We start from the raw sequence: 19,033 nt of genomic DNA, 5'->3' as shown, positions 1-19,033 counted from the left end.
TTGGTGTCTATATCATTTATTATTATTTTTACAAGTTATGTTCAAATGTGTTTTATATACTTGGCGCTGTCTCCAATTACCAATCTCTGAAAATCTGTGCTGCTGTTGACAGCAACTTAAGCTGCGGATAACCCAGGGTCGACGGTTTAAATTGCTTTTTTTAATAATTTAATTTAATAAATAAAATCTTTTTAAATTAAATTATTTTTTTTCTACCGTTAACTTTAACTTGATATACTTTGACCATAGTGTTCTGAGTAATTCCCTATTTCAATAACGACAGCGGCAAATAGTACCGGTGGTAGTAAATTGTCAAGAAATTGCATGAACCATAAAATACTTACTAGGGTAGGAACTCTCTATAATTCGCCATTGTATTGTAATTTCACTTTCAACAATCGAGAATTTTCTTTTCATCGTTCAATGTAAATTGCTTTCTGTACCTATAAAAAAGCTATAATAGACTCTTATGTATGTCTAATTTAAAATTGTATATTGGTACCTAGATGTCGAAGTCTTCAGTTCCTGAGAGACGCCGTCAACTATATGCAAGGCCTCACTTTAAAAGACAAAAAATTTTTTTGAGCTATCGGCTGATTCTTTGTCCACTAACCGGACAGTTTAGTTGGGCCAGTGTGTGCGAGATCATAGGGCGAAAGAGTTTGCTGCAGGTATGCGGAGGCGCGAAGAGCTTCTGCGTACCAGCGAGTGTTGCGCACATTAAAAGTAAAGTCGATTGGTCCACACAGCAAGGTTTCAAACCTACAACCTACTAGTTAGGTAGGTTCAAATCCTGGTGCATAATTATTATGCAAAATGATTATTTAATAATAATAATAATTATGATTATTATTTATTATGCGGTTATTTCTCCTATGTATTTGCGTGTTGTTCCTACGAGAAAGTAAGTGCGTGCTCCTATTTCACCATGGCTCCTACTGATAGAAGGCAAATGTTTGTTTTTATTTTATTTATTTATTTATTACTATATTATAGTATTCAAGATGTCATATGGAACATGGTGTAATGGTTGCAGCTCCTACAAACGTTGTGTAAAAGAAAAAAAACTTGGCGATTAAAAAGAGTGGCGGAGAGTTTATTGCCAGTTCTCTTCCGTTCTACGCCCTTGATTTGAGAACTTGCGGTTAATGTAAAATTAGAAGCAATCAATGTATATATTTCTTTTTTGACGTTCATAAGTGTACATTGCAATTTAAACAACATAGGTACATTATTTTATTATTGTATTTTTCTTGTATTCGAAGAAATATAGTATACGTGATGTGACCGACTTAAAAACTTCTCACACACCGGTTCCGGCCTGAATATTTTTTGGGCTAACTTACATAACAAAACGTAGTAAAACTCTGTGCGACATAACTATTACGGAACACGTAAATATACCATGACAAAGTACTTAGGTAATACGATTCGCACTTACTTGATTATATTTTCTTAGTTATTATAAGTGTTCAATTAAAAAGTGTAAAGGTATATGTGGCTTAATTTAATTTATTCAAAGGCTACAAGTAAGACCACGCTGCAGTATGGAGGTGAAATAGCAACATATTTTTTAAATAACACTAGTGTGAATCTAAACCATCCAGGGCGCCACCTAAACGCATTCACAAAAATTCATTCTAAACGGTCCAGCCGTTTAAGTGGAGTTCGGTGACAAACACACATACTGTAAAATTATATATATTTAGATGATCAACTTGTGTGATTCATATGTCATGTGGTAAGTTAACTAAAGGAGTAAGTAAGAGTTAAATTTGCATGTGTCTTAATTTCCAAAGTAAAAAGCATGAATGTAACCAACATCTACCTATACAAATTTAAAAGAAGCAAAAATCAATATTTTCACATAGTTAATAAACCACTAAAGTATTTGACACAAAAGGACCGTATACTACTTACCTTGAATTCTATAATTGAATACCAATGCAAAACGATTGTAAGCAAATAACCAAAACCAGTTAAAATATTTGCATCGTATCTTGTCCACAAAGCAACAATACATCCATTAGTGGATGTCATCGTGCGTGCAAAAAACAAAAGACGGCTCGAAGAGATAAAATAGCTCACGCACCCGAATCGTCGCATACCAGTTGCTTACCAACCCTCCTTCAACATGGTCGTGCTCATCTTAATCTTACTACCCTACTTAACCCTTGCGGAACACTCGGGCGCCTACTCCTCCCCGCAGTACGCGAAGAAGATGTTTCCCAAGCATTACGACGCTGTCTTACCGAAGGAGAACCCAGCGCAGTTCAAAAGTGAAACAATTGACAGATTCGACAACGACTTCAATGAAACATATCGAGCGTCCTTTTTGAATTCAGCGGGAAGTTTCTTAAGTGGTGCTGGGGGGCAGGTGGTTTCTAGCCTGGCGAAGGATTTCATAGCTCGATCAACAGGCACCAGTCAGGTTGGTTTTGACTGCATTACGCAGGTTCGTATCGCACTATACAAATTGCACGCTTGCATGAGTCAACTTGATAAGTAGACAAAAGCTCTGATAACGACTTTGAATTCCTTTTTAACAAAAGTAGCTTTAGTGGAGCACATACCGTATAAGCGTAGATTTAAAGTTTGATTTCCGGCGATATAATTGGTTCGGATTTGACTGCACGAAACAGCCGTAGATATCCTATATGGTCACGTGATTTTAAGCGTATTCTTCTCGTCTTTTACTTACAAGTTGGACACATCAATAAAAATTATGGTTTAACTCGCGTTAGCTTATAATGATTTTACTATAAAATATTCTTATTTTTCAATAGGTTCTTAGTTTGAACCTCACCAACCTGGTTATTCTGATTGTGCTGAAAGCCTTAGTACTTGCTGCGGGCTTCTTTGGAGCCGGCGCATGGAAGGGTCACCACTACGCAAGAAGTTTTGAAGGTATTTAAACTTTTTAAATCATTCTAGATTTCTTCAAGATAATGTAAGAGATGCTTACATGATGTTTTATTACCTCCTTTCTGGCTTAGTTCGACATGGCATGGTATTTATTACAAACCTAGTATACAGATGCAATTCTCGGCATAAAAATTATTGATTTTATTTGGACCTGACACAAAAATGATACAAAGAATAGGATATTTCACATTTGACGATGTCCATAAAATTATCGTTAAAGTAATTATTAATTTTTCTCATAAATTTCTTTATTAGGTAATTGGTTAATTATTGTGTTTAAAGCTATTTTGTTCATTTATGTGGTATCAGAAATGATATGAATTAATTGAAAGAGGAGAACGATGAATAAAATTCCTTTAATTATACTTAATCCTAAATCGTTGTTTTAAACTGTTATAAAAATGAATTGGCTACAAAAACGAGCTACAATTTTTGTATTATATATGTATGCACATAATATATATGATATATTATGTATATGTCGTATTGTCATTAATTACATAACCCTTCCTACTTCCGAGTTCCGACACCAGTAAACTACCATGACCACCTAGATTCATCATACAATAAGCCGGAAGCTTAAACACACATCTGCGTATACTTTCATACAATTATAGACTCACTTCCATTATAATTAAGTTCCAAATTGTATAAACTATAACCTTGACCACGTGCCAAAACTGACCAAGCCTTTTAAGTTAATCCCATACAAAATGCGTCCTTCATGTCCACTCTGGAATAATCCCATTGCTGCAGGATTATCTTCTACTACATGATAATGTTATTTTGGCTTTTGTTTTTTTTTGCTTTAAAGGTGAAAAGGCTTATGCGCTGCGATGTCCATTATTATTAATTGGGTGGAATTATTATTGAACATCATTACTCAGACAATAATTCTTCTTTTTATTCGGTACACTCTTGACAGAGTGGTCGTGATCGCTATGTGGTAATAGAAGGCGCAGATGTGATGCGCTTCACGTCTTTCCACCATCGATATCAGACAATAATGTCCTGTTATAAATATTTATTTTTTTCAATTTCGTTTATTTTTCATAAATTAAAGATCGCGCAATTTTATTAACTGTATTCAAAACGACCTGACCAAGACCGACCGTAATGAGACAGATACATTAAAAAACATTCTGTAATATATACTTTACACGTAATAATTAATTGACAGATTTTTTTTAAATATTATTTTAATTTTGATTAGGTCTTATTTTGATTCTATAATTCCGGGTTTTAGGTTTTAATAATAAATATTATAATGTGAATAAATGTTAACCAATATTGCAGATAATAACTCATCCTACATCACAGAAGATGAAATTCTTCTGTACCTAAGTTACCTTGTTGGACAACAGTCACAAGACTACGGCTGTTTATACCGTCTCTCTTGTCAAAGGCCAAAACAGGCTGCCATCTATGCGTCGGGAGCTGAACTTTTATTGCAGGGGACAAAACTCATACAAGGGTGAGAAATTTTTAGTTATGAGATACGTTATTAGTATTGTTGTTTTTTTAAAACTCACTTCGTAATTTATAAATAATAGCTTGACTAAATATTTAGGTGTTGGTAGCTGAGAACTGGTACAATGCTTTCGACCTTTTTACCTCGTCTATATATACAATATACATATATATATATTTACTATCTGCCTCTGGGCATTATCAGATGTAATGATATGATTTTGAGGCAATAAGGAAATGCAAATCAAATAATTTTGTTTTCTCTTCGTAACTCACAAACTACCAAACTTCAGCAAGTCTTGCCCTGGTCTACCGAAACACGTACAGGTACAAGTACAGACCGTAATAATGAAGCTTTAGAGGAAGGAAGGTGCCGCTCTATCTCCTACCTAAAGGGGGGAACTCCAGTAGTCTAACCAATGACTGGCAGATTCAAATAAACCAGTGGCTGTCGAGAAGTAGACATCTATTGTGTATTTCAGGGATCGTACTTATTGTAGCTGTCAATACAAAATTGTATGGTTTTATAGCAAATTTAACTTAATTAAATACATTAAAATAGAAATATAAACGTATGGTATAAAATAACTTTAGGTTATCAGATAGTAAAAGTTTATTGTCATTATAAATAATCAACGCACAATACTTCACAAAAGTAACACGAATAAACGTTTGCAGGAACAGTATTGATTTGGAACCATACGAAGATGTATCCAGAGGTATTCAGCAGGCAGCCGCATTAGGCCAACAAGGAGTTTCCTGTGACAGATACCAGTGTACTTAAGTCCTCACTAGGTTCCATAGGATCACGGCCCTGAATAAGAATAATATGAAAATCTATTCCACTCCATTGTAATTAAAATCGTTCTATTTAAACGTATTGTTACGAGTTTAGTACTATTAAATACTTTAAATTAATTATTTATTTCCATGTCTTCAGCTCCTACTCACTCACTTTTCAGCATTTATCACACTTAAAACAATGCTCAAAGAAATTTAAATTATTATAATCTTTATTTCCTTACAAAACACAATATTTGAATACAAAAATTGAGTCTGTACATTTTGTATGGATGGGTAAAATCTTTTACAGTGAATATTCTGTATTACTAACCCATTCAGTAAGTCAGTTAACCCTACTGCTTATCTATATAATTTTCAATGGTAACATAGCTATACTGGACCACAAGCTACAGCTTCTTAGGAAACAAACACTACATCATACACAACGCAAAACTACAATGATACACTTTCTTCACCCAACAATCTTTCTCTTTCCCTTTAACCGTTAACCAGTTTCTCAAAAACATTATTCAAAACTTTATTTATTACGCTAAGTACCTACAATACGAATATGTCAAATTGAAGTAATTTGTAATTTTTATATTTTACTGTACAAATTTATATAAAGAATTTATTTTAAGTAATCTCGTGGTGTTGATTACCTGTGCTATATAGAGCCTGCAGCTACAACTCTAGGCGTCCTCTCCGAAGGTTTATTCAGTCGCGCCGCGCGATATTCCGCGTAGGATACGTAGCCATCTCCGTCTGTGTCATCTGTCTCTAATGTTTTATCCACTAAGGCTGCAGGAATATGAATAATTATTCAGAGCAATTGCTCAAATTATAAATTTTTAGATCTCTTCTGCATATCTTTTGTGCTGGTAGCTTCCATTGATATACAGACAATTGAGTAGATTAGTTTAAAATCAAGAATAGCATTTGTAGATATGTTGTTTGTTTTCTTTCTAGAAAGTTTATTAAATTATTATTTCATTACCAATGTATTCATCAATATGGTTTGCTTCAGGCTCTATTGGAGTTTCCGTTTCAGAATGCTCATGGTCCATTGTATGATATACAGCCTAGAAAAAAAATCAATTAATTATTTTCTATAATAATTAAAGTAAAATTTGACATTGAAAACACCATACCATATAGGGAGCAGAAAACACAGACATAACATTTATTAGTAACGACACACACACAGAAACACAACAAGTAATAATAAGCAAAAAATAACAAAAAATATGAAAAGAAAAAGGTACATTTTTAGTGTGTAATGTGTGTGTGTTCTGTTTGAAACTGGCCATGGCTCAGCATTATGCTGTGGAGCAGACGTGTTCCACAGCGCTGGTCCCACCAGATTTCTGCCAGAGACCACAGTATTTAGTTTACACAAACAATAAATTAAAGAAATAAAAAATAAGTAACAAACAAAATCAAAAATAAGTATATTAACATTATTTAATTTCCTTTGTACAATTATAAAAGAGTTCGTCTAATACATAACGTTATTAATTATTATCAAACTATATAATTTCAAGTACTTAGGAACGGTAAAACGGCATAGTATATAAAATAAATACATAATTTTTTTCACCTTTAACATCTCTAGGCCGTCTAACATGGAGTTCCTGTCGAAGTCATGAGCGGAGAAATAATGGAACTCCAACTCCTCTGGGGTCATATTGGCCAATAATTCAGGTGTCAACACTTTTATATCCTCTTCTATGTGCCTGTAAATATTTTACACCTCAGTTATACAAAAGCGGTAAAATATATTTTAAGCACGCTACTGAAAAAACTTAAAATCGTTCAGTGTGGAACGTGCTTGGAAAAATTTACACAACAACACAATAAAAAGCCGACCGTTACGTCTAATTTAAGTTATCTAAGTGGTATATATGTACTATTAATGCAACAAAGTGTTAATAAATAAATACACATTAGTCTTGACAATAACTTTTGTTATAATAGGATAGCCATGCGTCTCTGCTATCTTTAAACCTTTTTTTAATATTATTATAGATTCTAGTTTTCTAAATTTCTTAAGTAGAAAGTAGTGTTCTTTATTATACGGAACATCAAACTAGTCTCCACCCGCATCATCGCCTGCCTGGATTTGAACTGTATAAAAATCCGTTCGGTAGTTCGTTCAGTTTATATACGTACACATGGCCGTCATGAGGCGGCCGGAGATCTTTATAATATGTACGAAAGAAGGTATGGATGGCTATTATACAGAAACTGAATCTCACACTAATCACGATACTCTCTAAACTATAACTTACTTCGCATCATGCAATAACTGAGATTCTTGAGTGAGCTTCTCCGTTCCTCTCGGGCTATAGTGGCTGTGTGTCTGCTGTACACCCTGTCCATGGGGATGATGAGGACCACGACGCATGCTGGCTGACATACTGCTCAGAATTAGGAGTGCTACCGCTGTGGAATTGAGAATTATTTATTTACAAGCGAATACGTGTATAAGCTAGCCTAGCGAGATAAGGACGACAGATGGACATTGGAAACCACAACATGGGAAGGACCAAATAGAAAAGCATGGAATGAACTAGAAGACGCCTAGTTAGTCTAGTTATAAGTTAAAAATTGTTGGAATTAAATGGGCTTTATTATTATTATTTTAACATGTATGAGATGTATAACAAAATTTTGGGATTTGTGTTTAGGCAAATGTAATTTAATTACTGTATAATTGTAATATAGTCAAATCTATATTATGACTATTCAAAAAAATCGTTATACTAGACTACGTAATCCCAATCGTAATTTACACACCTATAACCCAAACAAAAATTAGCAATGTTGTGATACGTTTGGGGTGTTTGTATCGTAATAATTTTTCTTCTCTTAATAGTTTTAAAATTTAGTTTAAGGAATAAAAGATTTCAACGAGGCCATCATTAAATATTGCGTCGTCTATAAAGTATTAGTAAATATCAGAAATATGTTCTTGAACATTATACCGTTATACGTTGAAGATTGAATTGAGTTTTAACCATGCTATACCTACTATAAGTGATCGTACGGATGTGGAAATATACTTCCATCCACCCAGAGTACTTGTTTTTTTATTTTCAAGCCTATTGCCACTTTCAAAAGTGACTGTACCTGTTAATTTGGCCATTGTGGGGCAGCTGCGCCCACGCCCTAGGGGTCGACAGCGGGACGTGGACCCCGCGGGGAACCAATATTCACACCTCATTTCACAACTACTGCGCTATTATTGTAATTAGAGGTCTTTAATAAGAAAAATTTTAAACCTAGAAAAGTGATTTTTTTTTCTTAATATGTGAACTGCTTTGGTATGGACTGTTACTGGTTGGAGGTAGACATCTAAGTGTCTTCCTACAGACAGAACATTTTTTTTTAGTTCTCGTTAGTCCATTAAAAGATAATGAATAAATACATACATTAAATAAAATGTCAACACATATATCAATGATATATTACATATTATTAGTAAATATTTATTTTTACAGCACATTCGATCAGACTAACCTTAAAGATGAAAATAAACATTCGCAATATCAAATCACAAAACAAAACAGGTGTTAATCAGACACCCTTTCGTAAAAATCTATTACCATGCACTTTCAATACATCGTATGAATAATGTATATTCGGCCCCCTCAATCAAACTGCACATTTGTTCGCAAGGAAAGACGAGCCTTAATCGGACCCTACTTTATAGTTCACATAATGGAGGACAAATTATACGCTCGGTGACAAGTGCAGAGTCCGTATGTCGGGGTGTCCGTCAGAAGTGGTGTGGACATACGGCGCTGTAAAATGACGAGCTTAGAAAATTAAGATTGGAAATATATATATATATATATATATTAGATATTATCAGAAAATTATGTCAAAGACCAATACTTAATATCGGAAAAAATAACTCCATGATAAATGCTGTAGAAGATGCAGTGTCACCCCTCCCCCCGCCCCCCATCTATACGTTACACTATTATAATTATAGTAACTAGTTTTGTATGAAATTCAGTAATAAATGACTGGCTATTAGAAGGAAAACTCATTTTCTATTGAACATATCAATTTACGTTGAAAACAAATTCTTAGCCCTAGTTTAGTATTACTATTTTATTCATAAATGTGTACTTCAACTAAGTTTTACAACATCAAAGTGTAATTCCTTGATTCGACAACGTACGTCAGTGTAACGTTCATAATATTATTTGAAAAATATATCAGTTTATAACAAGCATTAGTTTTACAACCGCAATGAGCGCGTGTATCCCCAGGGCTGCCCACCATATTATCAACTCACGCACTACGCAGCCCTAATCCTATGCGATTACAATAAATACGAATACGGGCCATGCACTCCTTTGTATCTTATCTTTGGTTACATTTGTTATAAAGTGATTATAGTCGCATTAACACAAAAGTATATCAATTTAAACCACAGTATTAACCCGTGGACCATAAATAAGTAATTTTAACCTTCAATAATTATGTTGTTTTACGATTTAACATTTGAAGTGTGTTTTAGTCTGGAGGAGAAGAGTTATAAACTGTTGATTTAAGAAGGTAAAATAAGACCATAAATAAAAACATAACATTTCGTGATATGGATTTCTACACTGACAGTATCAAATTAAATTAAAAAAACCTACTGTGGCCAAAGGCACATCAATAAAAATGTACCAGTATATAAAATAGGTTACGTTTTTTTTTACATCTACATAGCGTGTGTATAAAGAATTAATTTAAAAAAATGCCCGTTTTGCTGTTCATCTCTGATATAATCATTGAGGTACAAAATAAAAACAATGAGCAACTCAAGCTATTTTAACTTCATTCTGAGATCTAACACACTTACACATAATATTTTTAAAATAAACAATGGATAACATACCTTCCAACCACATTTTAGTTAAAAAAAACTCGGAACTTCCAACGTCTTTCACATTGTTTTTGGTATTTATCGACACAAGCGTCCGGCCATATTTTAGTTACAATTATAGTAGCTCGACTGCGCAACTCCGAAATGAGCAGGCAAAAATCAGTCTTAATTTATGGAGTTAAGGTAGAAGCTTGAACGGTCAATACAAGAGTCGCTCTACGCATGTCTTCTAGCTCTCAAAATAATGCGCTGAAGTATGCGCGACAATGTTTCCAGACAATGTTACTAGATGGCGTAAGTATGATGAAATTCTTATACTTAAATCATAAATATTGTAATTATTTAGAATAGTGTAGAAAAACAAAAGAAACACACAAGTTTTTGAACAATAAAAAGCGTTATTATCTGTATGATTTTACATTAGTCGATTAACTACATATTATATAAAATTCTATAACGACTAAACTATGTTAAATATTTATCATTTTAGTATTAGAAGAAAGAAACAAAAACAATTAAACGAAAGATGTGGAGACATATCTATGTCATTGTAGTGTGACAGGAATTTTATTTTGTGTATTTTTTCTATTCTTCGTTATACTTGTAGCATTTCATTGTAGTAGTCTTGCAATTTCATAATGCGTTTTTCTATTACACAAAAAATGGGTATTCTGAAAATAATAAATTATATTAGATATAATTAAAGTTAATTTACAAATTAGTTTTTAAATATTATTTTAACCATACATATGCGTTTAAATGGTTTTCTTTTAGTTCATTAAATATGCAATTTTTTTCCTCAGGTGGACTATACCTGGTATAGTCCGGTATTGAGGCAATTGCACTTTGATTTTAATTAGTTGACTACTTATCAAGTATATATTTAGACCAGACTAATTATTATCAATCGGTATTATATATTCTACCTCTCTTGGTACAAGGCATTGCATAATTTATTTTATACGCAAACGTAACCCATAAAAAAACAATAGAAATCTTAATAAACCTCCTATTAACGCTCAACCCACGCTGAAATAGATCTTTATTCCCTTTAAGATAAGTACTGAATTACTGACATAACAACGAAACATTCGCAACAAATAAGGTCTTAAAACAACATAAATTTTATGCAAAAATTGCTTCATTGTATGAAAGAATAAGTCTCAAAATCGTGTGACGTTTTTCACGCTTCAAGTGTTTCAGTAATAAATTGTTTATGTTTATATCTGTTAAAAAGAGATGGCAGCATGTAAGCGTGTGGGTTCACATGATCAATACGGGGGGAACAAAACCATCCCTAATTGTCGTTTTCTTACATTTGCATGCTAATTGATTTCACTCAGAACCTTCCTTTTGTCTTACATGACGTACATTTCCACGAATTAAATTCTTGTTGGAAACTGTTAAAGTCGCCAAGCTTAGTGACAGTTTAGCATACGATCTTGAATACGTATAAGTAATGTTTAATATTAATTTTACATTTAGTTATTTGAATGAAACAAGAATTTCGATTAAATAAATACTATATTATAGACTATTTAAATACCTGTCTAAATTTTTCTGTACTGAAAACAGGGTTACATCAATTTGTTAGACTTCTTGTCTCAACTTTATAATAAAAAATTAATACAAGAAGTCTTATTTTTTTATTATAACACGCTCTATTACACGCTTGTCCCATAAATTGTTGTTAATTTTAAACATTAATGAAATATATAATCTATCCCAAAAGTACTTTTCGATAAATTAAGGCCTTGTAAACAAAAGGCAATAGACAAAGTGTTTCTTATTCCATTAAGCATTATTAACTCTGCTGCTGTAATACTGAAATAAAAAATAGCTTGTAAAATAAGCTTTTCAGGTTGGTTAGGTTTATGTTGCGCAACGAAGAATTATCTTTGTCTTTATTTTTATATTATACATGTTACTAAATGTAGTGATATATGCATAAATATAAACAATGTTCCAATTTGAAAAAGATACAGGTATAAAAACAATAACATTAAAATAAAATAACAAAAAAATATTAATAAAAGGAGTTATAAAATATTCTATTTTTCTCCTGAATACTTTATTCTAAGCAAGTTAAAAATGTGCAAAATTTAGCGTCGAGGTTTGATTGGTTATATAATTTAATTAAGTTTTTTTTTATTTTGAATGAACATGAAGAACGTTTTTGTTGAGTTACATATATATTGTCAATTAAAAATTTGAACCAATCTTTGCAAAACGTGTCAGCTATTTCGTAAGTGGAATAAAAAAAGCTAAATACCATAAAAACATGTACATATAAACGTATAAGCAGTCTAATCCGAGATTTGTGGCTGAGGGTGGTTGGGCGGCGTTGCTAGGCAACCACGCTGGGGGCGGGCGGATCGGATCACTTTTAAACTTTCATGTCGGAAAGTTTTTAAGGTTTACTTGTGGCACTCAGTTCTATTCCCTTTTTGTTTTACAACTTAATGCCACCTTACAGGACTTGTTATAAACAAGTCGTTTTGAATAAAAAATTATTAGGTGTTTTTATCTTCAGGTTCAATAATATTATATATTACCAACAATATTTACTTTTTAAGAGAATAACATACGATCTCTTTAAATAAGTCAAATGTTTCACGTTCATTGATTATAATTTTATACAAAGTGCCATAACATTATCGATTCTGATTTATTTATACCCATATACACTTAGTGTAGTGTAGTAAATAAAGATTATTTATTTATTTAAGATTAGATATAAGATTGTTTATATTACAAATATAAACAAGATTTATTTACACTTAGTCGCCTTAAAGGACAACGGGTGGACTAATAAGCGGTGTCTCTCAGGCAACCATAATATGGAAATAAAAAGAAATACATACTTACTAAGGGTACTTTATAAGAAGTGCATAAATAATTAACAAAAAAACATATAAGTAATATGTAATATACATACATATACTCACAAGTAATATGTATCAATATAAAAATAAAATAAATTAAAACAAAAAATTAAATAATATCAATAACAAGAGCTAATCTTTAATGAGATATAATTAATATTTATTAGAAACAGAAGATAATCATATAATTTAGCAAATTTTTATTAAATCTACCTAAACAACTTCGGAATCTTACAAAAACTAGACCTCAGTCGCTCATGGGCAATTGAATTAGTACTGTGACTATGAACGACTAAGTTTTCAACGGGCGTGTAGTTTCACATAGCTAATAATTTATAACCGACTTTAAAAAGGAGGTGGCAATTGATTAAACCTGTATTTATGAGACATTGTTAATTGAATATATATAGTATATTCGAATATCAAGCTCAATTTAAGTCCAAATGGGAATTTTAACATGCTAAATCATGTAAGTGTAATGTTCACATTTTAGAAACTTTAAATCATACCAAGATGAACCTTTGAATTTAAAATATATATTCGTACTTAGGGAACAATACAAGTATCATCAAAACCTCTTTGTACTTTTTGGCATATAGGTCTACAAATTTCTCACATCTAGCCTACCTAGGTTAATAATGTTGATAGGTGGAAACTACTTCTGACCTAGTGGGCATTATACTATAGTGGTTGCCTGGCAGAAATCGCTCGAAAGCGATAAGGCCGCCGGTTGCCCTCCTTTTTATTTAATTATGCTAATTTTTTTTATATTGTTATGTAACGAAGTATTAATAAATATAGAGCCCGTAACGTGAACACGATAATTGTTTTAGTAAAACGTGGATAACTAGTAACAAGTAAAGTGAAATTAAAATCTAAACTAAAAATGACATTAAAATTCAACCTTGTATCAGACGCCCATGATTTCAGTACTCGTATGAAAGTTTCCAAGCGTTGAGAGTGTTCCTTACAAAATTGATGAGCTAAGGAAACCGCTCCGCCAACCCGATGTTGCTTTTAGCCCCCTAATTGGTAAGCTTTTAAGACCGCGCATTCGTTTGACGTCTGCCGTAAAGTTTGCTGCCTACCTGTTTTATTTGTGTAAGTGCAAAATCATAGAATACGCAAAAACTAACAAACAAAACATAAACACAAGAAAAAAATAATTTCGTATTTTAATTTATAAAAAATATGTTAGATGTGGCAAATACATTGAGTTTACTACATACTACACTATATACATGCATTACTCTTACATCTTAAAAGCCCTATTAAGGATAATGTACTTTTACAAGCGTTACAAATTTTTTATATATATTTATGTGTGTTATTTATAGAATGGTATTCTATAAATAACACACATAAATCCATATATAAAAAATGTACCATGTTTATATAGATAGACAGCCAGATCATACTATAGAAGCTTTCTTGTTGAAAAATTTGTTATTCATGATACACAATAAACTCGACAACCGCTCCGCTTACATTAGAAGTGTAAAACTTTTCACATCGACGCTCAACTATTTTTTTCATTGCCATGCGACACGTGTCCATGATAAAGAAGTTGAACGTTCTAATTTCAAATTATATTGGGCGGGGAATAGAGCTCGCACATAATTAGGCGGCAATTTTGACAGCGGGACACCTACGAATTTGTCTGTCAAAATATTTTTGCAAACAATTGATAATCTATTCAGAGCCCGTTACAACGCTCAAAAATGACGCGCCCACTTTTTTTAACAAAACAAAACCACAATTAGCGTAATAGTTACATGTAAATTGTAATGTAAATTCAACAATAGCGTTGTTTCTATAGGAAATTCCCCCATTTAACATCGAGCATTTAAGAACATTTCGTTATACCCATGCAAATTATTAATTGCCTCTCTCAATTAACCTGTTTAGCAAATCAGGAATGTCATGTAAATATTTGATAGCTGAAAATGGCTGGAAAGGGAAGAATTATAAAATTACCTCTCAAACGTTTGAAAGCACCAAAAAGGGTATGCTTTTAAGAGCTGTAAAAGGTGTGTTTTGTCTCTTTCGCACTTTATCAGATTTCGGACAGATATTTACTTTTTTTTATTTTTGTCTCTTTGAAAAATGTTTGAACTCAACACTAAAAACCGTAAAAAAATGTTTGTTCTAAGCAAAGGGATAATTTAATTATCGGACCATTATTCTATATAAGTACATTCAGTATTAACATTCATAACTAAATATTTCTCTCCTTTAAAATGTTATAAGCTAGTATATGTATGTATTTTTCCTCACAACATGTTATTTTACACAAGTCAAGAAATTTTATGTTTAGGTAAAAGCATATATTGCTATCTAATCTGTGGACCATTCTGTTTACTTCGTTACTGGGACCATTTACAATTCGATTTAATTGTAGACTTAAAATGGACGCAATATTGATTTTTATATATCCACTAACAGCCCGACCCGGCCACGCACGGGTGATTTTTATGTTAAATATTATTATGTTCCTTAATATTGTGAAAAAAAACTTTGTTCTATGATCAATAGTTTTCGCAGCGCATGCGATGAAAGATATTTTATTTGGATTTTTATAGTTTTAGTAGCGATCCTTATTTTCTCTTGCGATTAAAATTAGCCTATTTCATTAATTAGTTACAAACATACTTATATACAAATGTTTTCTCTTTGTAATATTGGTACAGATATAGTTTTATAGTAATCATAGCCAATAAAATGTGAATGTAACCTACCTCCAGGATATAATAACAATAATGAAAGGATATTTCAAAGGAGCGGTCTCGGGGTGGACGGGTAACGGAAAGCCTGTAGCTATTAAAAACTTATTAAACCTCATCTCGGCCAATTACGCCCTAGTTCCAAGCACCCTTCAACGGAAAAGTTAAATGTAATCATACAAAATTCTCATCAACGAAACGATGGAATTTAATTTATATGGTATGTGATTTATACTTTGAAAGATAACTTTAGTTAGACTTCTAGTAAAGGGCAACTATGTTATCGACATTGAAAATGTGTTTTGTCTGAAATAGAACTCGGATAAAATAAGAGTACTAGACCAGAATCTTCCGACTAAACAGCAAGGCGGTTGTTTTGCGATGTAATTATTTATAATTGACCTCCAAGTACCAGTTTCAATAATAAAATATTAAATTTTTCGACCCTAGTACTAGCTGAAGTTCTATAACGTTCAAACTTGGAACGAGACACGTCACCGGAAGCGGCCGGCCACAGGAAACCACGACGTTCAGCGTCTGCCTTCTCTATGACTTCGACTTATTTATTTCACGCAATTTACATTTATGCACGTAATTTGAAGACTGAAACTCGTCACAAAAAAAAATATTTTATCACGAGTGTAACAGATGAAAAATTAAAGGTAAGTTAGTATTGTAGTCAATACATAAAAATATGTGCGTAATAAATGTATACACGATTTAATAATAGCCTATGATAATCAGGTATTTGACGTGAAATATATAATGATTATGCATGTGTAAATATGTATATGCGTGGCTGGTTGAAGATAGGACTGTAAAACAAATAGTCCTATATATTTATATTTTACGTAAGATATACTACAATTTAGATATCAAATCTGAGATATATTTATAAAAGTCAAATTAATTTCTAAGATTGTCACGTTTATGAATCAATTGTTGGGAAGGAATTCTGCAATCGGAATTATGTTGGACCTACATGGGCCTGCTTCCAGCATAGCTTAGAGTTTATGTGCCTGAATAGTATTTCAGATACCGAAGCCCTGCTGTCTGAGTGGAGCTCAAGAACTGTCCTCCGCAACAGTTACCAATTCTGCTGCTGCATCAGAATTTATGACAGGTTTGCGACGACTGAGATATGATTGTCAGATGTTTTTATTTTTAAGAAATAAATTTTCAAAAAATTAAAAAAAAGCAATTAAAATCATGCAAAAAGTATGTACTAATATTTTGTTTAAAGTATAAAAACATTTGTAAATAACACTATTTATTTGAGGCATTTCAATGAATCATATTATCTATACTATATATAATATTATAAAGAGGAAAGGTTTGATTTTTTGTTTGTTTGTATGAATTGAATAGGCTCCGAAACTACTTGGCAGATTTGAAAAATTCTTTCACTGTTGGAAAGCTACATCATTCCTGAGTGACATAGGCTATATTTCATTTTCAAAAAAAATAGGCATCCTTACTAAAATTACGATAACATTAACATTTATTTATTATTTGATACAATTCTAACAGATGGCGCTGAGTTAAAGGTAGTTTAGTTTAGGTCCGTGTCGTGGTACCAACGTTTCACATAAGTTCTCCTACGGTTTCCCTTGATTAATTTACTACTATGTAATATAACAAAAACCTTAGCCACAGCAACGCTTGGCCGAGTCTGCTAGTTCATTATAATCATAAAGATTTTCACCCGTCAATATTAAATCGAGATACATTTGCCGCGTGTCCCCAATAACAGATAAAAGACGTATAATTTACTGTGAGCGCTTATTACGCTTGTGAAGTATGGGCGGGCATGGGCGGAGCGCGCACATGTCCAAACAAATGTTGCAAATTGTTGATTTTTCATCTCTCTATGTATTCAATGAAGAGGTCTAATGAGGACTGGTAGAATGTTTTATATTGATAAATAACGTAAAACTAAAACTGACGTTTGTAAATTGTATTTTTTCATTTGTATTTGTCGATGTTTTTATAAAATTCGATACCTTCCTAATACTAATAAGGGAAAGAATAAGGATTCAAAAATAAATTAGGCACGTATTCTATTAAATTAAAGTTGCATCTGAAATTTGGTTTCTAATTATTATAGTTAAAAAAAAATGGGTTTAGTCCTAAAAGAAATGACGAAATATTGCAGTCATAATAATTAATTTCGTTTACTCAAGTACAAATAAAAAAAAACAAAAAACAGAAACACAGCCACAATGAGTATTTTTATTTATATCAGTCAAAGTTCAGCAAATATTTTATATTGTTCAATCAATATAAAATATTTCCTGAACTTATATAATAACAATATATTTAATAATTTGTGGTATAGTAAATATTACACAGATCAGCCGCAACGGTTATATTAAGAATTTAAATACACCTTTGATAAATGGCTTAGAGAAATAAAAGGATAAAAAGAGTTGTAGTTTATCTATGAGATGCCCCGTGGCGCTATCGATCCTCATTCGTGAATTGCAGGATTGAATCCTTGTTGACGGATATTTAAAATTTGTTTTGAGGAACGTGATGGTTTACAAACATAATGCATCGAAACAAACTGATCAGATGATCTATTGTGTGTTCAGGAAAGGTTTAAACAAAGGAAGCGTAGGTATATAATAAGTAATGAAAATTCAAAAACGATTACAAAATTTTCAAAAATTCGTGTTCACAGTACTAAATAAAAGTTTAATCACGTATTTACACTTATTTTCAGATCCTATAATGTAAATCTCCGAGGTCGGATGCATGTATAGCACAAGGTTCATATTAGTCACTTTTACTTTATTATTATTTACATAAGTACCTGTCTATCATATTGAACCTTTCAAACGAGTGTGTTTGCGTGTTAACCAAACCCTGTGTTAAGATCTATTTTTTACCACAAAGCCGGATCCTTAGAAATAAAAATTAAAATATTTTATTAATATTAAATATTCTATTGTAATAAAATACAAATCATAAATTGCTGCCAAACGAATCGCTGTTTCTGCTAAATTAATCAAAAGGATTTTGTGACTTTTGACGTATTATCTTATTGCATAATGGCGCACTGTGCACCAATGGGCGGTCTTTCTATGCGCGCATTTAACACAGAGCAGTGTTAAATGCGCGCATAGGAACGGTGGAAGAAAACATCGTGAGGAAACCTATTTCCTTAGAACCAAATAGTGGACGGCGAGTGTAAGGCGGCACAGGCGGCTGATCACCTACTTGCCTGTTAGATTGACAAATCATAAACAAATACAGAAATGGTTGTGGGGCCACTGATTGTTTCTCATATACAATATTATTTCAAACAATACTTTATTATTGAAACGCGTTAAAAAAGCCGAAAGAAAATTGCTTTA

The 19,033-nt window shown here is 32.2% G+C and overlaps 2 protein-coding genes across 3 annotated transcripts; one reads left to right on the top strand and one right to left on the bottom strand.

Annotated features, from left to right (window-relative positions):
* Window positions 1–2,116: 2,116 nt before the first annotated feature.
* LOC110992983 lies at window positions 2,117–5,208 on the top strand. 2 transcript variants are annotated; one of them, XM_022259016.2, is made up of 4 exons: window positions 2,117–2,431; window positions 2,787–2,907; window positions 4,222–4,399; window positions 5,074–5,208. In XM_022259016.2, exons 1-4 carry the CDS (start codon window positions 2,135–2,137, stop codon window positions 5,177–5,179), a joined length of 702 nt encoding a protein of 233 aa, XP_022114708.2. In that variant the 5' UTR covers window positions 2,117–2,134; the 3' UTR covers window positions 5,180–5,208. The 2 variants fall into 2 exon arrangements, with proteins under 2 accessions (XP_022114708.2, XP_022114707.2); XM_022259015.2 differs by having other exon boundaries at window positions 2,117–2,455.
* Window positions 4,994–10,194, bottom strand: LOC110992984 (multiple coagulation factor deficiency protein 2 homolog). The gene is made up of 6 exons (XM_022259017.2): window positions 10,079–10,194; window positions 7,470–7,623; window positions 6,779–6,914; window positions 6,176–6,260; window positions 5,841–5,979; window positions 4,994–5,209 (listed from the first exon to the last, which is right to left on the bottom strand). The coding sequence occupies exons 1-5, from the start codon at window positions 10,089–10,091 to the stop codon at window positions 5,846–5,848; spliced, it is 522 nt and encodes a 173-aa protein (XP_022114709.2). The 5' UTR covers window positions 10,092–10,194; the 3' UTR covers window positions 4,994–5,209; window positions 5,841–5,845.
* Between the last annotated feature and the right edge of the window lie 8,839 nt (window positions 10,195–19,033).

The sequence above is a fragment of the Pieris rapae genome, chromosome 6 (genome assembly GCF_905147795.1).
Source record: "Pieris rapae chromosome 6, ilPieRapa1.1, whole genome shotgun sequence".
NCBI lineage: Eukaryota > Metazoa > Arthropoda > Insecta > Lepidoptera > Pieridae > Pieris > Pieris rapae.
The sequence above is the reverse complement of the archived record's forward strand: the minus strand, read 5'-3'. Positions and strand labels throughout refer to the sequence as shown.

Bases quoted from the DNA above. Each gene is read 5' to 3' on its own strand.
- LOC110992983 (XM_022259015.2), top strand. From the start codon at position 2,135: ATGGTCGTGCTCATCTTAATCTTACTACCCTACTTAACCCTTGCGGAA. The intron at 2,456-2,786 runs GTTCGTATCGCA...ATTTTTCAATAG, and splicing joins GTTTTGACTGCATTACGCAG to GTTCTTAGTTTGAACCTCAC. The intron at 4,400-5,073 runs GTGAGAAATTTT...AAACGTTTGCAG, and splicing joins GGGACAAAACTCATACAAGG to GAACAGTATTGATTTGGAAC.
- LOC110992984 (XM_022259017.2), bottom strand. The intron at 6,915-7,469 runs GTAAGTTATAGT...AAATATTTACAG, and splicing joins CAGTTATTGCATGATGCGAA to GCACATAGAAGAGGATATAA. The intron at 6,261-6,778 runs GTGAAAAAAATT...TTTTTTTTCTAG, and splicing joins ACGGCCTAGAGATGTTAAAG to GCTGTATATCATACAATGGA.